The sequence below is a fragment of the Suillus paluster genome (assembly GCF_016628075.1).
Source record: "Suillus paluster strain FC165 chromosome Unknown EDB91scaffold_2, whole genome shotgun sequence".
Classification (NCBI taxonomy): Eukaryota; Fungi; Basidiomycota; class Agaricomycetes; order Boletales; family Suillaceae; genus Suillus; species Suillus paluster.
This window is the reverse complement of record NW_024537562.1, coordinates 1240277-1256738: the sequence shown is the minus strand read 5'-3', so window position 1 is coordinate 1256738 and position 16462 is coordinate 1240277. Positions and strand designations below refer to the sequence as shown.

The following is a 16462-nucleotide window of genomic DNA, read 5'->3' as shown; positions in this document are numbered from 1 at the left end:
CCGCCACCGCCCGATCGCACAGCTACATATTATGTAATGACTCGGCGGTATGTCCGCATCAGGCCATCTCTCCCAAAGTGTTGTAAGTCATTATTATCCTTGAAATGTATCATATTCATGCCTAGAACTACATCTCTGTTGCAAGTGTTTTCAGAGTATCGAATGAGGTTCATCATAAAAACGCCGGCTCAGCAGAGGTCGCATAGTTACATGCATGTCTTATGGGAACGGATCATAACATAGAGCAACGCAAGCACATCGAAGATGAAATAGTCTCCCATCCATCTAGTAGCCCAGCGTCGTCAGTTTCTCGAAGGATGTCGAGGCATCCGAAACTGCCTTTTGGCGCAGCTTCAGTGCTGCAATCTATTAATGATGACTATGTCAGTCTCGTTCAATGAAGCTTGCCCAATGCACGTGCCTTGCGCTGATGGAAGGCCTGAGCCTTGATCTTCCTCTTCTCCTCAAGACGATCCACAACATCCTTGTAGCCCCAGCCGACCTCGTGCGACAAACGCTAGATTATATGCTGTTATGATCTGAGTCATACTGCTGAGCGATTGAGCCTACCTTGACAGTACAGTATTTCCGGCCGGGCTTCAACCGCAACACCCGCAGAGCCTCAGGAACAACCATACGCTTCTTGTGGTCGTATGGCGGTGGAACACCCTCGAAGAGCTTCAAGCGCTCAAGAGCAGCAGCACCTCGAGGAGTCTTGTGGGGAGTCATACCACGGATGGCACGGAACAGAATTTTGGAAGGAGCACGGTGATGGAAAGGGCCAGATTTCTTGGGGTTGACGATATGGCGCTTGTGGAGGAAGTTGTGGTAACGTAGCTGAATACACAAGTGAATGGGTCTCGTTCATTAACTTGTCAAACGACATGACAAAATACCTTGTTGCGGAAGAAGCTGCCGGAGATGTTGATCTCCTCACACCTCACGACAACAATCTTCTGGCCGGAGAGAACCTGCTTGGAGATTATAGAGGCCAAACGACCAAGGAGGTGACCCTTGCCATCAATGACGATGGGTGTCGAGGAGAATGTGGCCATGGCAAAGTCTATATTCAAAACGCGCCGGGGTTCAGCTTTGAGACAAATAATATGACTGTTCCGCACTCACCTAGGGAATGGAAAGACGGGTTTAGGAGCGTCTACACGGTGTAATAGGCTTCTTACCTTGAAGGTCTTGAGGTCGTTGTCGAATGTGGGAACTTGCAGGTGTCAGCCACTGTGACCAGAACTATGCAGTTCCTCTCGGCAATCTCCGGGCTTTCAATCTGAAACTTTGTTCGATCGTTCTCGGACCTTGGGACATTCATCAATGTTTGCAGCGCCATGGGAGCAACCGCTTCCTTAGGTTCACCTCTTGATCGAATCTCAACGGATCGATTCACATACGTTGCATTCAACCTTGAACTTCCCCGCCTAATTTTGTGCGAGTGCTTTGGCTACCCCAAATGAAATGCTAGAAGGTCAACACATCTCTTTTTCCTTCGACAATATTAATACAAGCTCGATTGCGAGTTACTTCTGGTTTGCACGTATCGTGAGGTATGATAGGGCTCCTGCTTTGGATACGACAGGCCTGTGAGGTGTCTCGCCCCCAGGTCGATTGCCAGTTACGCTGAGGCGGCATACATAACGTTGAGACTCGAGCGTACAGTATCTTGGGGATTCCGTTCTAAATCTATGCATACACGTCTCTACTATTGTCATAAATGAGCCAGCAACTGCGGCGAGTCATACTTTGCTGCTTCCTCTGCGATCCAGTCTGCTGTCCCATACTCTGTTATTGTCCATGCCTTGTCAGCAATCTTATGTTCCTTCCAATAAGCGACAACCCTTGGGCGAGTCACAACTGTCTTCCATACTTGCCCGCACAATGGGCAATTCCCTCCGGGCCTCAACGCCAGCTTGGCAGATGGGAACATCTGTGTTATAAACGTGATGGCTGCTGTCACGGTTGCATGAAGCACAGTCAGTTGATCCGTCTCTCCTGGCACTACTTTCATATCCTTCTGCAGTTCTCTGAGTGCAGCTTCTGTGTTGCGCAGGTATCGTGAGGTGATAGCTTTCCAAATTTTATCCCGTGATGGTGGTGCTAGCCAATCCTGTGGTTTTTATTCCTCAGTTTACACCGTTCTAATCGCAATGACATTGAGTACCTTTTCCACACTCAATTGCCATACCCTGTTGGTGAAGTACAGAGATGCTTCTGTGATCATTTGTGCGCGTACACGGGTTTGCAGTGGGAGGTCTTTGTTCAGCTGCAGGATTCATCCGTCAGTATCGGGGACGTTTACTGATGAGTACACAAGACTTACTGTGGCTCCTGGCGGTGCCAGGATCTCCTCAAGGTAAGACAGGATAGCTGTAGTCTCTCCAAGCAGAAATTCGCTCCTTGGTTCAGAGTTTTTAGCTGTTACACGGAGAGCAGGTACGCCAGAATATGGAAACGTCGCGGGCGTTACTTGCCCTGTCTTCTTCATCTCCCCCCACTTCATAAGGGGAATTTCTTCGTACTCGAACTGGGTCCCGGAATCTGCGAGAATGAGTAACACCGGCTCACATCGGGCTCGCACAGGAAAATAGGTGATGTGTATGCTGGATGTGGACGTGGATATCATGGTGGCCACGAATAATCAGCAGAGCTCGAGCCCTTTGATGCTCGAGAGTGATTGCGTGTAGTCTAATCGGCTGACTGGAGTGCGTGCTAACCTTAATCGTAGTGTAAGCTTGACCACGTCACTCGTACGGCACTGATACCCAGTTTTGACCGCTTCCTTGTAAACCCACCGGACAATATACCCTTCGCTATTTGACATTTGTTGATTCGCCAGACATATTCCTACTACCTTAGTAGTGGGTTTTACAGTGGAGTTGTGAAAAGTCCCACATCAACACATGTGCAGAGTGTTATTTTGTCTCTTACGGTTGTAGTAAGAACGCGTTACAAGACATTTTACCGCAGTTGTATAAAGTAGTAGGGGTGTGTAAAGGATCGGTTAATGATACTACCAATCCCTCAGTGAGCTACAAAGTATGTTAGTAGATGCAGCACGAAGACAAACACTTCCCTAACCTTCTGGTGTCTTTACGATGTAGTCAATAGCTAGGAGGAGTCAGCAGATGGGCCATATAAAACGGGCGGAGGAAACACACCTTGCTGGACGGTTTTTATCTCATCAGCTTCCGCGTCTGGAATCTCAATCGCGAACTCCTAATAAAGGACGTGTTAATGGAGTTCTCTGTGAATATAAACATGGCCACGCACCTCTTCCACGGCCATAACCACCTCAACCGCGTCTAGGCTGTCAAGCCCGAGATCATCCGTGAACGAAGACGAAGTTGTAAGCTAATAAGGAGTATTGTCAATAAGAATAAATGCCATTGAGTAAATTATTCATACCTTTGCTGCATCCACTCTCTCGAAGCCCTTTATCACGTCCAGTATGCGTGTTTGTACAGTTTCTTTTGACAATCCTGCTGCTGCTGAGTAGTTCGCACGGAACGCCAAGGTCTGCCTCGAGGACACTGCAAGCACTGGTCGTGAACGAGTCACACTGCGAAGGGCAAAGCGAGCGAAGGACATGATTTGCAAAGGAAACGTTTGAGAACTTGAAGGAAAAGTTGAGACGTCCGGCTTTGGCCGAAAAACATACTTAGACTCGGATCACGTGGGTGCAGAGAATTGTCGACGCGTTCTGATCATTGATGTAAGGAAATCATTTATCATGATTCCTCGACCTGGCCAGCAGCAATTCAAAGCTGGGCCGCATCATCGCCCTCAGAACTTGAATACGCACCAGGATACACATTCTGCTGCTTACGCATATGCATCCTCCCAGGCTGCGATGGCAGGAAACGCCATAACAGCTGCGTTGGCCAACCCGTATGCCCAACATCACATGTCTCCGCATTATTATCAGGCATATACGCAGGTCATGCAGCCCGCGATGAATGCACAAGGGTATACCTTATCATCCACTTACATGCCTCAGCACCCCACCGGGGGAACCAATGTGCGACATGTATCTCGTAATACCAGCTCTAACGTCCCTGTGCGGACTAACGATAAAAGGTCAGACCACACTAGCGGCCAAGCATATGCCAGTTGGTATCAGTCTGGCAACTGTCGTTGCATTCGTCAAGGTTGTGTGTTTACTGGCTCTAAGAAGTCAGTTGAGGTACATATGATGGACCGCCACTTTATCTTCCCCCCTGGGTGGCAGAAGAAAGACGAATGGGATACTGATCCGAGTCTCAAAGGGTAGGTTCGGTTTCATATCCGTTGAACTGTTATTTATGGACTGATCGATGACCTAGCAAGCCCATTGCAATCCAGGGAACATCTTTAATCCTCGACTCCCAAGAAGCGATCGATGCTTGGATAGCAGAGCGCAAGAACCGGTTTCCTACTGCACAGAATGTTGAAGACAAGAAGAGGAAGCTCGAGGAGGCCGTCGCGAGAGGTCAGCTGACCCCCGAAGACATGGGTTTACAAGGACGAAGGAAGCGGAGAAAGGACGATTCTTCATTTCGAGGTCAGCAACCAAGGGGCAGAGCGAGGGGCAGAGGAATGGGCCGTGTCAACCACACTAGGGCCCCTAGTCCAAGGGCTCAAGATACATCATCACAAATGAAACCTCGGACAAACCCTATTCTTCCCCTACTAATCCCTGCAGAGCAACATGATGAATCAGACTCAAGTTCAGATGACGGCGCTCCCGAAGCTGTATCTTCTAAGCCTCCTCCACCTCCAGAGGCAGACCTAGCATTAGCAGCGCAGAACAAGGAAGAACTGCAATCACACCCACCACACAAGCCCATAAAAAGACCACCTCCACCTCAACCCAAGCCCCTGCCGCGAAATCCATTCGCGTCGCGACCTACCTTACTCCGGAGCGTACGTAGTGTTTTGTGTCCGCAACCCGATGAACTGCGAGTTGAAAATAACCTTCTAGTTACTTCTTCCTGAGATCCGCATCACAGTATCCAACCTGTCTCAAGCGATTCGATTTTTGGTTGACAACGACTTTCTGCGAGGAGTTGAGATGAAACCAGGCGAGGCGCAGCAAAAAATGATTGAAGTAGTAGGAAGTACTGGCCCCCAACTTCAAACCATTCTCTCAGACCCGAAGTCCCAGATGACTGCACCAGAATAGTAGTATTATTAGCAATATCATTGACTAGAGCGCGTAAAGTGAGTAGGGATGCGGTGCATAATATCCTTGTATAATTGTCGTTTATCGTTCTGAGTCGCTCTCGCTATCACTGCCGCTCTCGCTTTGACTCCCGTCCTCATCGGCCTCGACCTCTAACGTCCGTTTCTCGACCTCGAAGCCATAGCCAGTCAATCCATCCGCAATCTCGTCCGCCTTGGAAGGTGCCGTGACCACCGTAACCGTGGATAACTTCGAACTGAACACAGGCAAAATATGTGTCTTCAGGGCAGCAAGCACATCCGCCTTGGTCACTGCCTGGTACTTCTCTAGCATCTGCAGGTTGTGGTCCTGGGGAACTCCTTTAAGAGCTTGGTTGGTAAAGGAGTTGACAGCCTATGGCGACTATTAGTATGATTCGAGCTCGAAGAAACGCACGTACAGCTCGGCCAGCCGTTGCGACGTTCTTGGTGACACCATAGACAATGCTGCTCTTGGCTGCATCAAGAGCGGTATCATCCAACACCACCTGCTTTAGATCAGTAAATGTTGTTATTGGGAAAAGATAAAACATACAGTCCCGTCAACAAGTCCGCTAACAACCTCTTTTGCTTGTTTAAACGCTTCCAAGCTGTTGGAACTCTGCAATAGCATTAGCTCCAAAGTTCACCATTCTCCAGAGAGCTGCGTACCCGGTACAGCGAGAATGTCAACAAGCCGGCCTCTCTATCCACAGACATATAGGCGCCATACGCCAAACCGGAGCCTCGGATAGAACGCTAACATTATAAGCAAGAATCGCTGCCGCTCATTATGGGTTCACTTACCCAGAGGAAGCTTTCTGCAGCATTGAGAACCTCAAGCGCTACCCGGAGAGCCGGGAATTCCGGATGATCAAAGCCTCGGATTGCTTTCGTAGTGTGGTTGACAAACGAGCTTTCTATCGTTGGCAGGCTGACCACGGTGGCCTGCGAACTGATAAGGATGTCACAGAGCCGCAGAAAAAACGCCCTTCGTACCTTGATGGCAGGATTCTTACCCAAATCACTAAGGGTGTCGCTTGTGAGCTTCAACGGCGCAAGTTCGGACTCCTGCGTGACCATGAAATGATGCCAATGATGCCAGACGAAGAAACGCACGCACCGGTAGAAGGTTCCCGAAGTGTTTTGACCAGACACTCCGTGGCTTGGGTATGTCCAAAATGCTTCCTGTAACTGATATCCGTACTCCAGTGGGATCCGTCACTGATCATCTTATGAATGAATGTCAGGGTATGTTTGCATGACACATACGGTATTTCCTCAGTTCTTCAAAGTCCACGATCACTGCATCAGGATCCTCTTGAAGGTTCTGAATGAGCTTCGGCACAAATTCTGCTTGAGGAAGGATGGCGCCAGCGAGCGATGTAGAGCTCTTATCATAAAGCATCTCAGCCCATACAGAGGACAGCACGTTGTTTCCATCACGCTTGAGCTCCGGAAGAGACTGCGCCAGCTTGGCAGCAGAAATTTGCAGTCTAAACCGCATGAGACATAAAACTAGAGGGATATCATGAAACTCTACCTTTCCTTGTCAAATACCGAATTGTATACAAGATCACGTAACCATGCAATGGCCGATTCGTACTGGGATGTCTCGACCTTGAAGCTGACGCGCATTGTTTCGGAAAACTGGTCGGATATACCGAGAACAGCCTCGTATGAGACAGTCCCATCGTCGAGCTGGTTGACAACCTCTTCATGGCTAAGTACCTCTCCTGAAGCACGCTTCACGGGGAGCGAGAAAAATGCCGAGAGGTATGTCGAGAGGTAGGGCCGTAGCCTATCAGGCAGCTTAGCCAAGGAAAAGAAGGCATGTACCGCAACAAAGTCGGACTTTCGACAGTATTGAGCGTCACGGTCAAAATGAGATCATGAAACCTTTACCTTGACATGGTCGTATTGTACGAACATGGAAAGTGGTGACCCATCAGACTGAATGTGCTTGGAAAGCTGAGACTGTCCGGAACTCTGCACTGTACTTGATCGCCCTTTTCCAGGCTCTTGAACGCATTGGACAGGTATCCAAGAGATGCTCTTCACGTCCGGAACAGGAAACGATGTCAAAATATCAGTTGGTATTGGCTTCTCGTGTTCAGCTTTTGCAGCTTCTAACTCCCGCTCTGCATTAGCGAGACCATCGGGACCGAGCTCCTCCCGCTGAGTAGCAAGGCGAGCCTTTTCATCTTGCTCAAGCTTCTCTGCCAGAGTTGCCGAGGGTTTGCCGATGATGACAACGTAAGGGCGGTCGATGATGTACCTAACAACTGTTGAGCTATCTGAGCGTCACCGTCGTTATATATCATTACTTACTTATGCATGAGACCCACCCAGTGGGAGTTAGTCCACGTCCGCAAAGTCTTGTAATAGTTTATTTCATCTAAGGCAGGGTGCATATCCGAACCATCCGCAGCACCGTACAGGAAGTCACTTATAATGGCACCTGAGAAGGTGTCACCTTTAGCTGACTCCAATTTGCTACGAAGCTAGGTAACGTCAATATTTAGTCACAGCTTGGTGATGCTAACTCACCTGGCGCTCGTCCCGGTTGATGACCATGGATATCCTCGTCATATCTATACCATCAGCCGCAATACGTTTGAAACTTGCGACAAGCTTCTGATCGAAGTTATCTAATTCTTCAACGGGGACCGAACCAATATAGATCGGCAGATCAACCATTGTCGCGCGAGTATCTTCACTAAAGTAGATGTACGAACTTACGAGCAGCGTTAATTGAATGCAGTACCGAGGGCTGAACCAAGGATACTTACCAGAGGGGTGACTCGATTTCGATGTACTCCTTGTTCAAAGGAGCGACAGGCGATGATGTAAGGTATGTAGCAAGAATATCTAAAGCCTGCAAGAGATTGTAAACTTCGAATGAGAAGGTTTGTAAGACCACAAACTTTTCGCTCCATGAAATCGGTGGGCGATGGACCAGTATAAGTGACCAAAAGTTCGCCCTGGCTCTCGTCCTTCTCAGGAAACTCGACAACTTCCTTCATGATATGTTCGATGGGGGAGCGGTTGGCACTAGCGGTCTCCATGAAGGGTCGTTTCCAACCGCTCGGGCGGGGGCCGTGATTTTGACCATGTGAAATAATACTGGGTTCAACCTTGTCCTGCAATACAGCTAACAGAGACTTTGTTCCGCTAGAAAGCTTCCCGGTAACGATCAAGGACAGGTTGTGCGGGACATAGTAAGTGGCGTGATAGTCCCGGACTGAGATCAGAAGGATGTCAGCGGTGGTGATGGATGTCAAGTGATCAATTCACTTTGTTCAACAGAGAGGACCCTAAGTGCTGCCATGAGTCCACCAGTCTCACTACGATAGGCACTCCCAGAAGGGTACAAGAGACGCTGTGAGCTAAGATGTGAACGTGAGCAGTAAAACCGATGGTATAACATAATGACAGACCGAAGGCCCATGAGATCGCCCGACGTATTTTCGCGGCCCTGCATTTCACTGTATACGACACCACTGTTCTCGCCCTTCGCATTGATGTGGTGGACCTAAGCGGGTGTCAGTATGTCAGGGAAAGAACGGCTTTGAAAATTGCCGACCTCAGTCAAGAAGGACGCATTGGTCATCGTGGGATAGAGGATGTGATCTAGATATATCGGTAGAAGCTGGAGGAAGCCCTGCTCTCCAGCAGTTGAGGCAGTATACGCTGGGAGCATTGGGTCGATGGGAGTAAGAAATATGGCACTGTGCAAGACTTACCAGTATGATCGGTGTCCGTCCATGCATTGGTTCCATGAGAAAATCCGCGATTTGCAAGATGGTCTATGATGCCTTTGTACGGGTACTGTTCCGAACCCATGAAGACAAGACTTCCGACGAGATTAAGCTACAGTAACAGATCAATTAGACGCTCTACTTACTGTTCTAAAGTGTGTGGGCAGCCACTGTCATTGAAGACTGTCGTTTAGTTAGTCCCAGACGATAATCGCACGCAAGGGTGACACTGACTTTCGGTGCCAACAACGAAGTAGCCGTTCACGAGGGGTGCTGGCCATGATATTAATGACGAACGTGTCGAACAGAATGACAGGATGCATACCTTCATAATCGAGATGCACAACGGTGAGGCCAGTGACGCGGCTCTGCCATTTTGACACGAGGACGTCAGTATAATCTAGCTTGAGACGTTTAACCAGATCAAAGTTGCCATAAGCTTTGAAGTTATCAACCGGGGCAGCTGAGCCATTTAGAGAAGATGACATCGATGAGATGGATTGAGAGAAGCGGCGCGGAGTCAGGAAGGGGAGATTGTGATTAGCGCCTGTTTGCAGATGGACTGATAAGTTTGATAGTCCGACGAGTCTCCGAGAGAGAGGCCTTGCAAAAAGCCGGGTCGAGGCCGTCAACAGTCGCTGCATCCACTCAAATTCGAGTCTTGAATTTTCTGAGCGGAATAGAGTGCTCTTTACGTCAGCTCTAATATTTACCCAATTTTATACGCACACTGCACTGCACATGTGACTACATAGTTAAGTCTAATCTGCCGTGCCTACGACTGAGGACGCTGTCTCCTGCGTTCTGTTCCTCAAGGTCGCTCATGGCAAACAAGAGTACGTATACTTACCAGCCAACACCTGAGCAGCTGGCTCTTGCGGAGGAACGACGTCGACAGCGCGAAGCAAAGAAATTGCAGCAACAGAATACGCAAAATCATGCCCATCTACCGCCAACGTTTCTTCCAAGGCCTTGGAGATCTTTACCCAGCACACAGACTGCATCTCAGTCTATTATCAAGGTCATGTCCTGGAATGTTTGTGGAATTTCGTCTTATATTTTGGAACCATGATGCAATCAATACCTTAGCTTCTTGCTCAATGTCTAATTCGTGCGTGGTTTGGTTCACACCCGGTGCATCTGCGTAGTGATGGTCGAGGATAGGCTCGAACCTCTTTCCATCAAGTTCGAAAGCCCTTAAAACCACCCACAGAGAGCCTATGATACATGCTGAGATTCTGTCCCATTCTGCAGATATAATGTGCATGCAGGCTAGTTGTCAACTCTTTACGCCGTTCAAGTTATGCTGAGTACTGCCTACAGGAAGTGGATCGTCTAAACAAGCTATCACCCGTTCTAGAACAAGCAGGGTATTCTTCCGCTTATGCCACAGGCCCTGGAAAGCAGCATGGCTGCCTCATCGCCTACAAACAGGACAAATACAATCGGGTAGACGAACTCATCATCGAGTACGACAAGCAGGAAGTGCGTGGGGATTCTTCGCATCCTGCTGCACGCATTGGATCGAGTCGCATTACGAATAATATCGGTTTCATGGTCGCATTGGCCGAAGCCGGCGCCGATCAGAAAGGAGTCATCATTGCAACCACCCATCTGTTCTGGCACCCCGCGTTGGTGCAATTAATACGTTTCATCTGATCCCACGTTAATCCACTTGTTTCAGATTCACGTACGAAAGAGCGAGGTAGTCTACGTCATTTGCCAATCGAGAAAGTTGCTGAGCTGGGTCACAGGCAGGCCGGTATCCTAGTACGAGAAGTCCTTAATTTCCGGCAGTCTAGGGAACTTGACCATTGGCCCTGCATCATCGCTGGCGGTAAACACGGTAAACACGAGATGAAATGTCGTGTATTGACTTCCTCGTAATTCTAGACTTCAATTTTGCTCCCGATGATCCAGCATACTCCTTGCTCGTCGGCGATCCGCTTACTGAGGCCCAGTCGCATCGTTTGGACATGTCTCGTGTTGTTCATATAACCATCGATCCCACGGTACCACGGACTAAAAAGAAGGCGGATGAAGAAGAGGGAGACGGTTCAGAAGCTGATCCAGACAGAGTCATCAATAACTCCAGAGCAGCCGCTTCGTCAGACGGATTACTATCCGACCTTGAGCTGACATCATTATTTATCAACGGTGTTCAGCTTCGGAGCGCGTATGATGAAGGCCAGAGAGCTCAGAGAGACAACGGCACCCCAGGTGATTTACACACATTTGGCGATCGAGTCTCTTTGCCTCCAACCAGACTCGGGGCTCATGAACCAATGTGGACTAGTTACACTCACTACTGGAAAACGACGCTAGGTTTCTTTGTCCCTTACTTTGTCCTTCTCTCGCTGAATCTGGTTTTGTCAGATTACATTTTCTTCGTAGGCACATCCAAACACCGCATAGACGTCACGGGGTATCTCAACCCACATCGCACCAATGACATAGAAGCTGGTCTTCCTCAGATTGGTATTTGCGGGAGCGATCACGTCTCTCTTTGCGCGGAATTCCTGTTATCACAATAGATTGCAAGGTCGAGTGGGAGGTATGTGGCATATCCTGTCTAGGGTATTTCATATGGAATGGAGCTCAGCCAGCATTCGTAAATGGTGTGAAGAAGAAAAATGATTGACGGAAGGATGAAGAAAACACCAAAAAAGGTGTACCGACCCCTGGTCCAGCGGAACAACTACGACACCCCATATCATTTCGACCTGTCCGACCCTGCCAGTAATTTATCAAACAATTCTTGAGCGGTCTGCTCGTTCCGAAGTTGAATCATGTAGATGATGCCTGTCCGTGCACCTCTGGCATCGCTGAGTTCAATGGCAACACCTGTTTTGCCCACTCGTTCCACACCATCCGTGAGCACGATCGTTGAGATGAGAATGGTCTTCTCCTTTGAGTCCGCTTCGACAACGAGCTGCTTGACGTTAGTAGGCTCTTGACGATAGAGTGTCAATTGCGCAGAGCCCAACGACTTCCATTGCGCATGTTGCTGTTGGTGGAAGACCCTGCACTTCATCTTTCCTGATATTGTAGACTTGACCGGCCCAAGAGGCTTTGGCTCTTCTATCGGAGAAGTTGGAGGACTAGGATCTTGGAAAGTTGATTCGGTGAAAGAGTTCGCTCTGGAACCCATCTGCTGCGATGGGAGGAGAGGTCTTGTTGTAGCATTATTGGCGCTGTTCACAGAACTGATAGAATCTGCACGTTGGGCATAAGGTCGTGATGGTATCGGCAACCCTCCAGGTAAGGAAGGAAGTGGTGGTGCGGGACCCGGACCCGAACCTGGACCATACTCATACTGAGAGTGGAGGGACCGTGATGATGCCGACTTTTGCAGTCTCCCTGAGGACGGCTGCGGCTCAGACGGTGGTCGAGGGGGAGGAATTCCATGAGGGGGACCTCCGGGACCCGTAGGCCGAGAGGGAAATGGCTGAGCGTGGATGGGTTGTTGAGGAAAGTTGATAGATTGAGGTTGGGGAGGGGCGCTGTGTGGAGGGCGGAGATGTTGATGGATCGACGGGCGTTGATGAAGTAAATTGAGAGACGGTTGGTGGTGAAGAGAATGCATCGAAGTGTGATGTAACGAATGGACTGACGGTTGATGATGCAAGGGTGGCTGTTGCGTGTATCCTTGAACAGGAGGAGGAGAATATATCCTGTTGGGTGCACCTCCCATGCCGGGGTCCTGATCTGGTAAGGAATGCGAAGACCCGTTCACGCTCACACTTCGCGCTGGTGACATGGGCTGTCCCAGACCGAAGGAGGAAGGTGGCGGATGTGTAGCATTCGCTATTTGAGCGGTGGATGACTTGCGCGCAGGGTACGAGACTCCAGAAGGAGCATTGTGTAATGAAGGTGTCCTCTGAGCACCTTGTAAGCTTTGCGTCTGGAGCATACCAACACCTTCACCAGATGGACTGATGTGTCCGTTCCCCGGCACAACTTGGCCTAGGACAGAGTGGCCTAAGCTTGTTTTTCGAGGCGCGAAATTCTGTTGTGGTGTGATGCGAGGCAACGAGAAGTTAGGAGCAGAAGGGAGCTCAGGGAGATTAGCGACCTGCTCTTGTGGAACACCCTGTCGAGCCAAGTTGTCGTCGACCTTTTCACGCGAAGGAAATCCCTCGTTTGTAGAAGGAAAATCAGCCACTGGCGACACAGGGAGACCTTTGGGCAGGGGGGGCACTGGCTCTGAAGCGGTTCCAGACACTTGTTAAGATGTCACCAGGGCGTATTACAGAGAGAGGTGCATGCACATACTGGTCCTAGCAAAAGCGATACACTCCTTGAATTCCTTAATGATTTCGTCGCGGGCATGAGTCGAATTGGCCTCAAGGATCAGCGTCTCTTTCCGCATAATGGAAATCTGAAGTGCGTTGTCTGCCAATATCTTCAGGTTCTACTCGGCGTGACAATCACATCGCGCACCTTGGTCAGGTACCTCAGTCACTTTCAGGACCTTTCCAGAAAGTGGAGGGTAGCAGAGTCGCACATCAGGACCGTCCACACCCGCTGCAACCCTATTGCCCAAGGTCATCTTCTCACATATCAAGAACAGGTCTGACAAAACATAGACAAAGCCATGTTGGTGAACAACGTCCACGCCTGTCGACTGAGGAGTGAAACGGACGACGACACTGGCCGACAATTTGAGTTCTCGAGTATAAGGCAGCGTCGGCGGAGACATCTGCAGACGAACTAGCTACATATTCGAAGGAGAACAATCAACGAGGCGTCATCACGACACGACACCAACCAACCAACCTTGGGCTCCATCGTAAATATGTCCAGCGTCGTATCCGTTGCTAAGCGTTTCTCCAGGTCAGCGATGGATGTAGGCATGGGTGTTGTAGAGTAGCGGCTTATGGATGTCATCTCTGTTTCCCGGGAAACCCGCTCTCTTATCGCATATTAAGATCATGAACCATAGCATAATGACACTCGTGCTCACCCGCTTGACGAACCACTTCCACGAATGGATGTATTTGCGCTTGCGCTTCCTCCCCCGAATTGACCTGAAAGTAGCTGGTTGTGCGTTCCGTCGAATTCGACCACCTGGGACGTCGGTGGAGAAGTGGTAGGCTCATTCTTCACGTCCAAGGTGACAGGTGGCAGCGCGGAGGACGAAGCGGAATGGCTGCCACCAACCTTAGACTGACTTCTTCCTTCCAAAGTCTCCAACAAATAATCCAACTTCTCAAGAGCACCAGTCAATAGTCGATGGTCGCTTCTGCCCGGTGTCGTGCTCTTTAGCAGTCTGTTGTATAGTTTTCTGTAATATAGAAGACGACCCTTGGGCAACAAAAATAGGGCATCCAAAGTCCATAACGATGGATCGGCTAGCTGAGACGACTGAATTGCACCTATCGAGGGAGGGTTAGCTGCCGAGAACGCCTCGAGAACGCCTGGAAGCTTGATGTTCGACTTTACGGGCTCCCACTGATCGAAACCAGTAGCGAATTTCTGACAGTACGTCGTGTAAGGTCGGTCAAGGTCATCGATCTTTAGAATATTCAGGATGCAGGAAGTCTGCTTAGTACTGAACTCTCACCCAGCGCATTAAGAGGTCACCCAGAGCTTTGGGAGAAGATGGATTAGAGCCGATTTCTTTCAGTTTCTGTATGTGTGTTAGCCACCTTGTGTACGTAAAAATGGGTTACCTTACCGCGAGGAGTGTGCGATTTGTCTTGTACACACTCTCGACGCTGCGAAACATGACATCGAGCTCCGGTGGTGGCAAATTGGATCGTGACCACGCTGCGGCTACTCTCTACAGGATTGAAGTGAATAACTTGACATGTCTGTAATGAATTCAGGGACGCACTCGTATTATACCCGTCAAGTACTCCACATAGATCTTTTCGCTCTCGATAAGATCGGTCAATGGACTAGATTTCTTCGTCTTTTCTATTGGGGAGGCAGGGGAGGAGAAAGACATTGATAGAGCAGCTGGGCTGACTGGCGTTGCGGGAGATTGAGGCAAATCAAATCCTTGGCCCGGTGTGAATGCGTGCCTACGAAATCAGGGCAGAAAGGATACGTTACCTAGAGATGCCATGCTTGGGATTGGAGGTAACTGCGGTCCGTCATTAGAGTGGGTATCTAGCACAATATTGATGGTATTCTTGGGAGGCGATGGTGGCGGTGATATAGCAAGTGACTCGAGTGGTAGGGAAGGAAGCTTTTGATCACGACCTGGAATGAGTAGAGGTCTGGGAAAGATACTATTCGAACCCGACATCATTAATGGCAGAATCAGAAAGAGACTTCAAGTGGCCAGTGGGAGTGATCAGAACAGTAGTCCTACAGGCATAACACTCTGTGAACTCATCCAACGAGGATTGAAAAGGTGACTGACAGTCACTATGAGTATTATTTCAGTCAATTTCGGTATGCGAACATTTCACGCTGTCGTATCAACATTAATGATTGATGAACGTTTGAACTTCATAGCACATATGATGGCATGAGAGCATGAAACAAAAATAATACAATGCTTTTGTTTTCAATATTTTAACTTAACATAAGAGTTATTTAATTAATTATCATAAACTAGCCTTGACACAATCAACGATGTCATATCCCTTGCACTGGCTCAAAACCACTTTCTCCTCGCGGACACGCACCGTTGAACTCCTTCAGCCGGAGTTAGAGAAAGGTGTCATTACCCAGCACGATTTTGATACAGCAACTAGATTCCTGCCTGGGGGGCACAGACACTGGCCTGTTCGTTCGCTGTTCCGGTATCATGTTCATATTTGACCGCGGATCCTTGCGAACAGGCGATATATGGCGTCGGGGCTGCAGGTGCCACCCTTGGCTATGGGCACTCCATGGCTCGTCCCAGGTGGTCTCACACCAAACTTGTATGGGGCTCGGGCGCTGCTACCCTGGTTGGGATGGTTTTTGGCCAGGTTAGACAAGTCCTGGCCCACAGGCAGTTCACAGAAGCCCTGGAAAACCCCGGAGGCTTTATAGAAGCGTTGCAGAATATTGACCGCAGACTTGGCGGCGATGGGCATTTGGGTTTCACGCTGGAACGCATCCGAAAGGATGGTGCACGTTTGGACGACACTGCTACTTCCGGGAGTAGAGAACATGGCCCTGAGATGGTTAGTGAGGAGAATTGGAAGAAAACATGGACTCAATCTAATGCTCCCGATGGCGAGTAACTGTCTTGGTTTTGGTTCATTCCGCCCTAATATTTTTGCAGCCGGTTCAACCCAAGCAGCTCAACCGAAAAATCGCTGGGAGGAAATTCGTGCAGTGAACGCGCGTTCTTCTGGTTATGTGTCTTCTTGGGACACTATCCGACAGCGCCATGAACGGAACAGACTGCCCAACTCAACTTCGTCGCAGAGTCACGACCTACCGCCGTCTGCATCCGATGATCGGGCAGCAGAGCAAGCCAAATTTGACGCTATTCTGGAGGCCGAAAGAAGTAGAGGACAATCACAGGGCTCTCGCGATTTTGTATGATGTCAATGCACCGATGAACT

General features: G+C 49.3%; 8 protein-coding genes across 8 annotated transcripts; 3 read left to right on the top strand and 5 right to left on the bottom strand.

Moving 5' to 3' along the window:
* Nucleotides 1-19: 19 nt before the first annotated feature.
* Nucleotides 20-1209, bottom strand: EDB91DRAFT_1097735 (ribosomal protein L13 domain-containing protein). The gene is made up of 5 exons (XM_041317078.1): nucleotides 1126-1209; nucleotides 897-1063; nucleotides 571-837; nucleotides 422-517; nucleotides 20-366 (listed from the first exon to the last, which is right to left on the bottom strand). The coding sequence occupies exons 2-5, from the start codon at nucleotides 1053-1055 to the stop codon at nucleotides 286-288; spliced, it is 603 nt and encodes a 200-aa protein (XP_041183906.1). The 5' UTR covers nucleotides 1056-1063; nucleotides 1126-1209; the 3' UTR covers nucleotides 20-285.
* A 382-nt stretch (nucleotides 1210-1591) lies between these two features.
* Nucleotides 1592-2782, bottom strand: EDB91DRAFT_279001 (uncharacterized protein). The gene is made up of 4 exons (XM_041326691.1): nucleotides 2481-2782; nucleotides 2330-2405; nucleotides 2171-2272; nucleotides 1592-2116 (listed from the first exon to the last, which is right to left on the bottom strand). Exons 1-4 carry the CDS (start codon nucleotides 2630-2632, stop codon nucleotides 1718-1720), a joined length of 729 nt encoding a protein of 242 aa, XP_041183905.1. The 5' UTR covers nucleotides 2633-2782; the 3' UTR covers nucleotides 1592-1717.
* Nucleotides 2783-3082: 300 nt separating this feature from the next.
* EDB91DRAFT_1042261 (acyl carrier protein) lies at nucleotides 3083-3597 on the bottom strand (the record flags this gene model as incomplete). Its single annotated transcript, XM_041312985.1, has 4 exons — nucleotides 3083-3117; nucleotides 3168-3225; nucleotides 3280-3360; nucleotides 3415-3597. 4 exons carry the CDS (start codon nucleotides 3595-3597, stop codon nucleotides 3083-3085), a joined length of 357 nt encoding a protein of 118 aa, XP_041183904.1.
* A 316-nt stretch (nucleotides 3598-3913) lies between these two features.
* On the top strand, nucleotides 3914-5170 carry EDB91DRAFT_1042585 (uncharacterized protein; the record flags this gene model as incomplete). The annotated part of the gene is made up of 3 exons (XM_041313006.1): nucleotides 3914-4275; nucleotides 4332-4911; nucleotides 4970-5170. 3 exons carry the CDS (start codon nucleotides 3914-3916, stop codon nucleotides 5168-5170), a joined length of 1143 nt encoding a protein of 380 aa, XP_041183903.1.
* On the bottom strand, nucleotides 5153-9633 carry EDB91DRAFT_1097720 (Metalloenzyme, LuxS/M16 peptidase-like protein). The gene is made up of 21 exons (XM_041317077.1): nucleotides 9274-9633; nucleotides 9183-9221; nucleotides 9095-9131; nucleotides 8934-9043; nucleotides 8774-8880; nucleotides 8628-8722; nucleotides 8485-8576; nucleotides 8115-8431; nucleotides 7980-8065; nucleotides 7738-7924; nucleotides 7519-7691; nucleotides 7093-7465; nucleotides 6731-7041; nucleotides 6460-6683; nucleotides 6311-6411; nucleotides 6187-6258; nucleotides 5995-6135; nucleotides 5860-5946; nucleotides 5744-5809; nucleotides 5610-5696; nucleotides 5153-5563 (listed from the first exon to the last, which is right to left on the bottom strand). The coding sequence occupies exons 1-21, from the start codon at nucleotides 9590-9592 to the stop codon at nucleotides 5252-5254; spliced, it is 3336 nt and encodes a 1111-aa protein (XP_041183902.1). The 5' UTR covers nucleotides 9593-9633; the 3' UTR covers nucleotides 5153-5251.
* A 45-nt stretch (nucleotides 9634-9678) lies between these two features.
* EDB91DRAFT_1214601 (Endonuclease/exonuclease/phosphatase) lies at nucleotides 9679-11482 on the top strand (the record flags this gene model as incomplete). The annotated part of the gene is made up of 8 exons (XM_041320800.1): nucleotides 9679-9984; nucleotides 10038-10059; nucleotides 10113-10219; nucleotides 10272-10579; nucleotides 10633-10653; nucleotides 10703-10785; nucleotides 10842-11273; nucleotides 11325-11482. The coding sequence occupies exons 1-8, from the start codon at nucleotides 9772-9774 to the stop codon at nucleotides 11480-11482; spliced, it is 1344 nt and encodes a 447-aa protein (XP_041183901.1). The 5' UTR covers nucleotides 9679-9771.
* On the bottom strand, nucleotides 11481-15296 carry EDB91DRAFT_1097707 (uncharacterized protein). The gene is made up of 10 exons (XM_041317076.1): nucleotides 15009-15296; nucleotides 14788-14954; nucleotides 14629-14733; nucleotides 14515-14580; nucleotides 13915-14465; nucleotides 13728-13863; nucleotides 13392-13665; nucleotides 13224-13343; nucleotides 13024-13172; nucleotides 11481-12957 (listed from the first exon to the last, which is right to left on the bottom strand). The coding sequence occupies exons 1-10, from the start codon at nucleotides 15205-15207 to the stop codon at nucleotides 11662-11664; spliced, it is 3063 nt and encodes a 1020-aa protein (XP_041183900.1). The 5' UTR covers nucleotides 15208-15296; the 3' UTR covers nucleotides 11481-11661.
* A 240-nt stretch (nucleotides 15297-15536) lies between these two features.
* Nucleotides 15537-16442, top strand: EDB91DRAFT_1233942 (uncharacterized protein; the record flags this gene model as incomplete). The annotated part of the gene is made up of 3 exons (XM_041321155.1): nucleotides 15537-15689; nucleotides 15746-16079; nucleotides 16177-16442. The coding sequence occupies 3 exons, from the start codon at nucleotides 15537-15539 to the stop codon at nucleotides 16440-16442; spliced, it is 753 nt and encodes a 250-aa protein (XP_041183899.1).
* Between the last annotated feature and the right edge of the window lie 20 nt (nucleotides 16443-16462).

Excerpts from the sequence above, each read along its gene's own strand:
- EDB91DRAFT_279001 (XM_041326691.1), bottom strand. The coding sequence starts at position 2,632 with ATGATATCCACGTCCACATCCAGCATACACATCACCTATTTTCCTGTG. Across the intron at positions 2,406-2,480 it reads GGGGAGATGAAGAAGACAGG|GAGCGAATTTCTGCTTGGAG; the intron begins GCAAGTAACGCC and ends CTCTGAACCAAG. Across the intron at positions 2,273-2,329 it reads TGGCACCGCCAGGAGCCACA|CTGAACAAAGACCTCCCACT; the intron begins GTAAGTCTTGTG and ends TGAATCCTGCAG.
- EDB91DRAFT_1097720 (XM_041317077.1), bottom strand. The coding sequence starts at position 9,592 with ATGCAGCGACTGTTGACGGCCTCGACCCGGCTTTTTGCAAGGCCTCTC. Across the intron at positions 6,412-6,459 it reads TGAAGAACTGAGGAAATACC|TGACGGATCCCACTGGAGTA; the intron begins GTATGTGTCATG and ends TAAGATGATCAG. Across the intron at positions 5,810-5,859 it reads TGACATTCTCGCTGTACCGG|AGTTCCAACAGCTTGGAAGC; the intron begins GTACGCAGCTCT and ends ATGCTATTGCAG.
- EDB91DRAFT_1097735 (XM_041317078.1), bottom strand. The coding sequence starts at position 1,055 with ATGGCCACATTCTCCTCGACACCCATCGTCATTGATGGCAAGGGTCAC. Across the intron at positions 838-896 it reads GCAGCTTCTTCCGCAACAAG|CTACGTTACCACAACTTCCT; the intron begins GTATTTTGTCAT and ends TTGTGTATTCAG. Across the intron at positions 367-421 it reads AGGCCTTCCATCAGCGCAAG|ATTGCAGCACTGAAGCTGCG; the intron begins GCACGTGCATTG and ends CATCATTAATAG.
- EDB91DRAFT_1097707 (XM_041317076.1), bottom strand. The coding sequence starts at position 15,207 with ATGATGTCGGGTTCGAATAGTATCTTTCCCAGACCTCTACTCATTCCA. Across the intron at positions 14,734-14,787 it reads ACTTGACGGGTATAATACGA|AGAGTAGCCGCAGCGTGGTC; the intron begins GTGCGTCCCTGA and ends TCAATCCTGTAG. Across the intron at positions 14,466-14,514 it reads GTGACCTCTTAATGCGCTGG|ATCGATGACCTTGACCGACC; the intron begins GTGAGAGTTCAG and ends AATATTCTAAAG.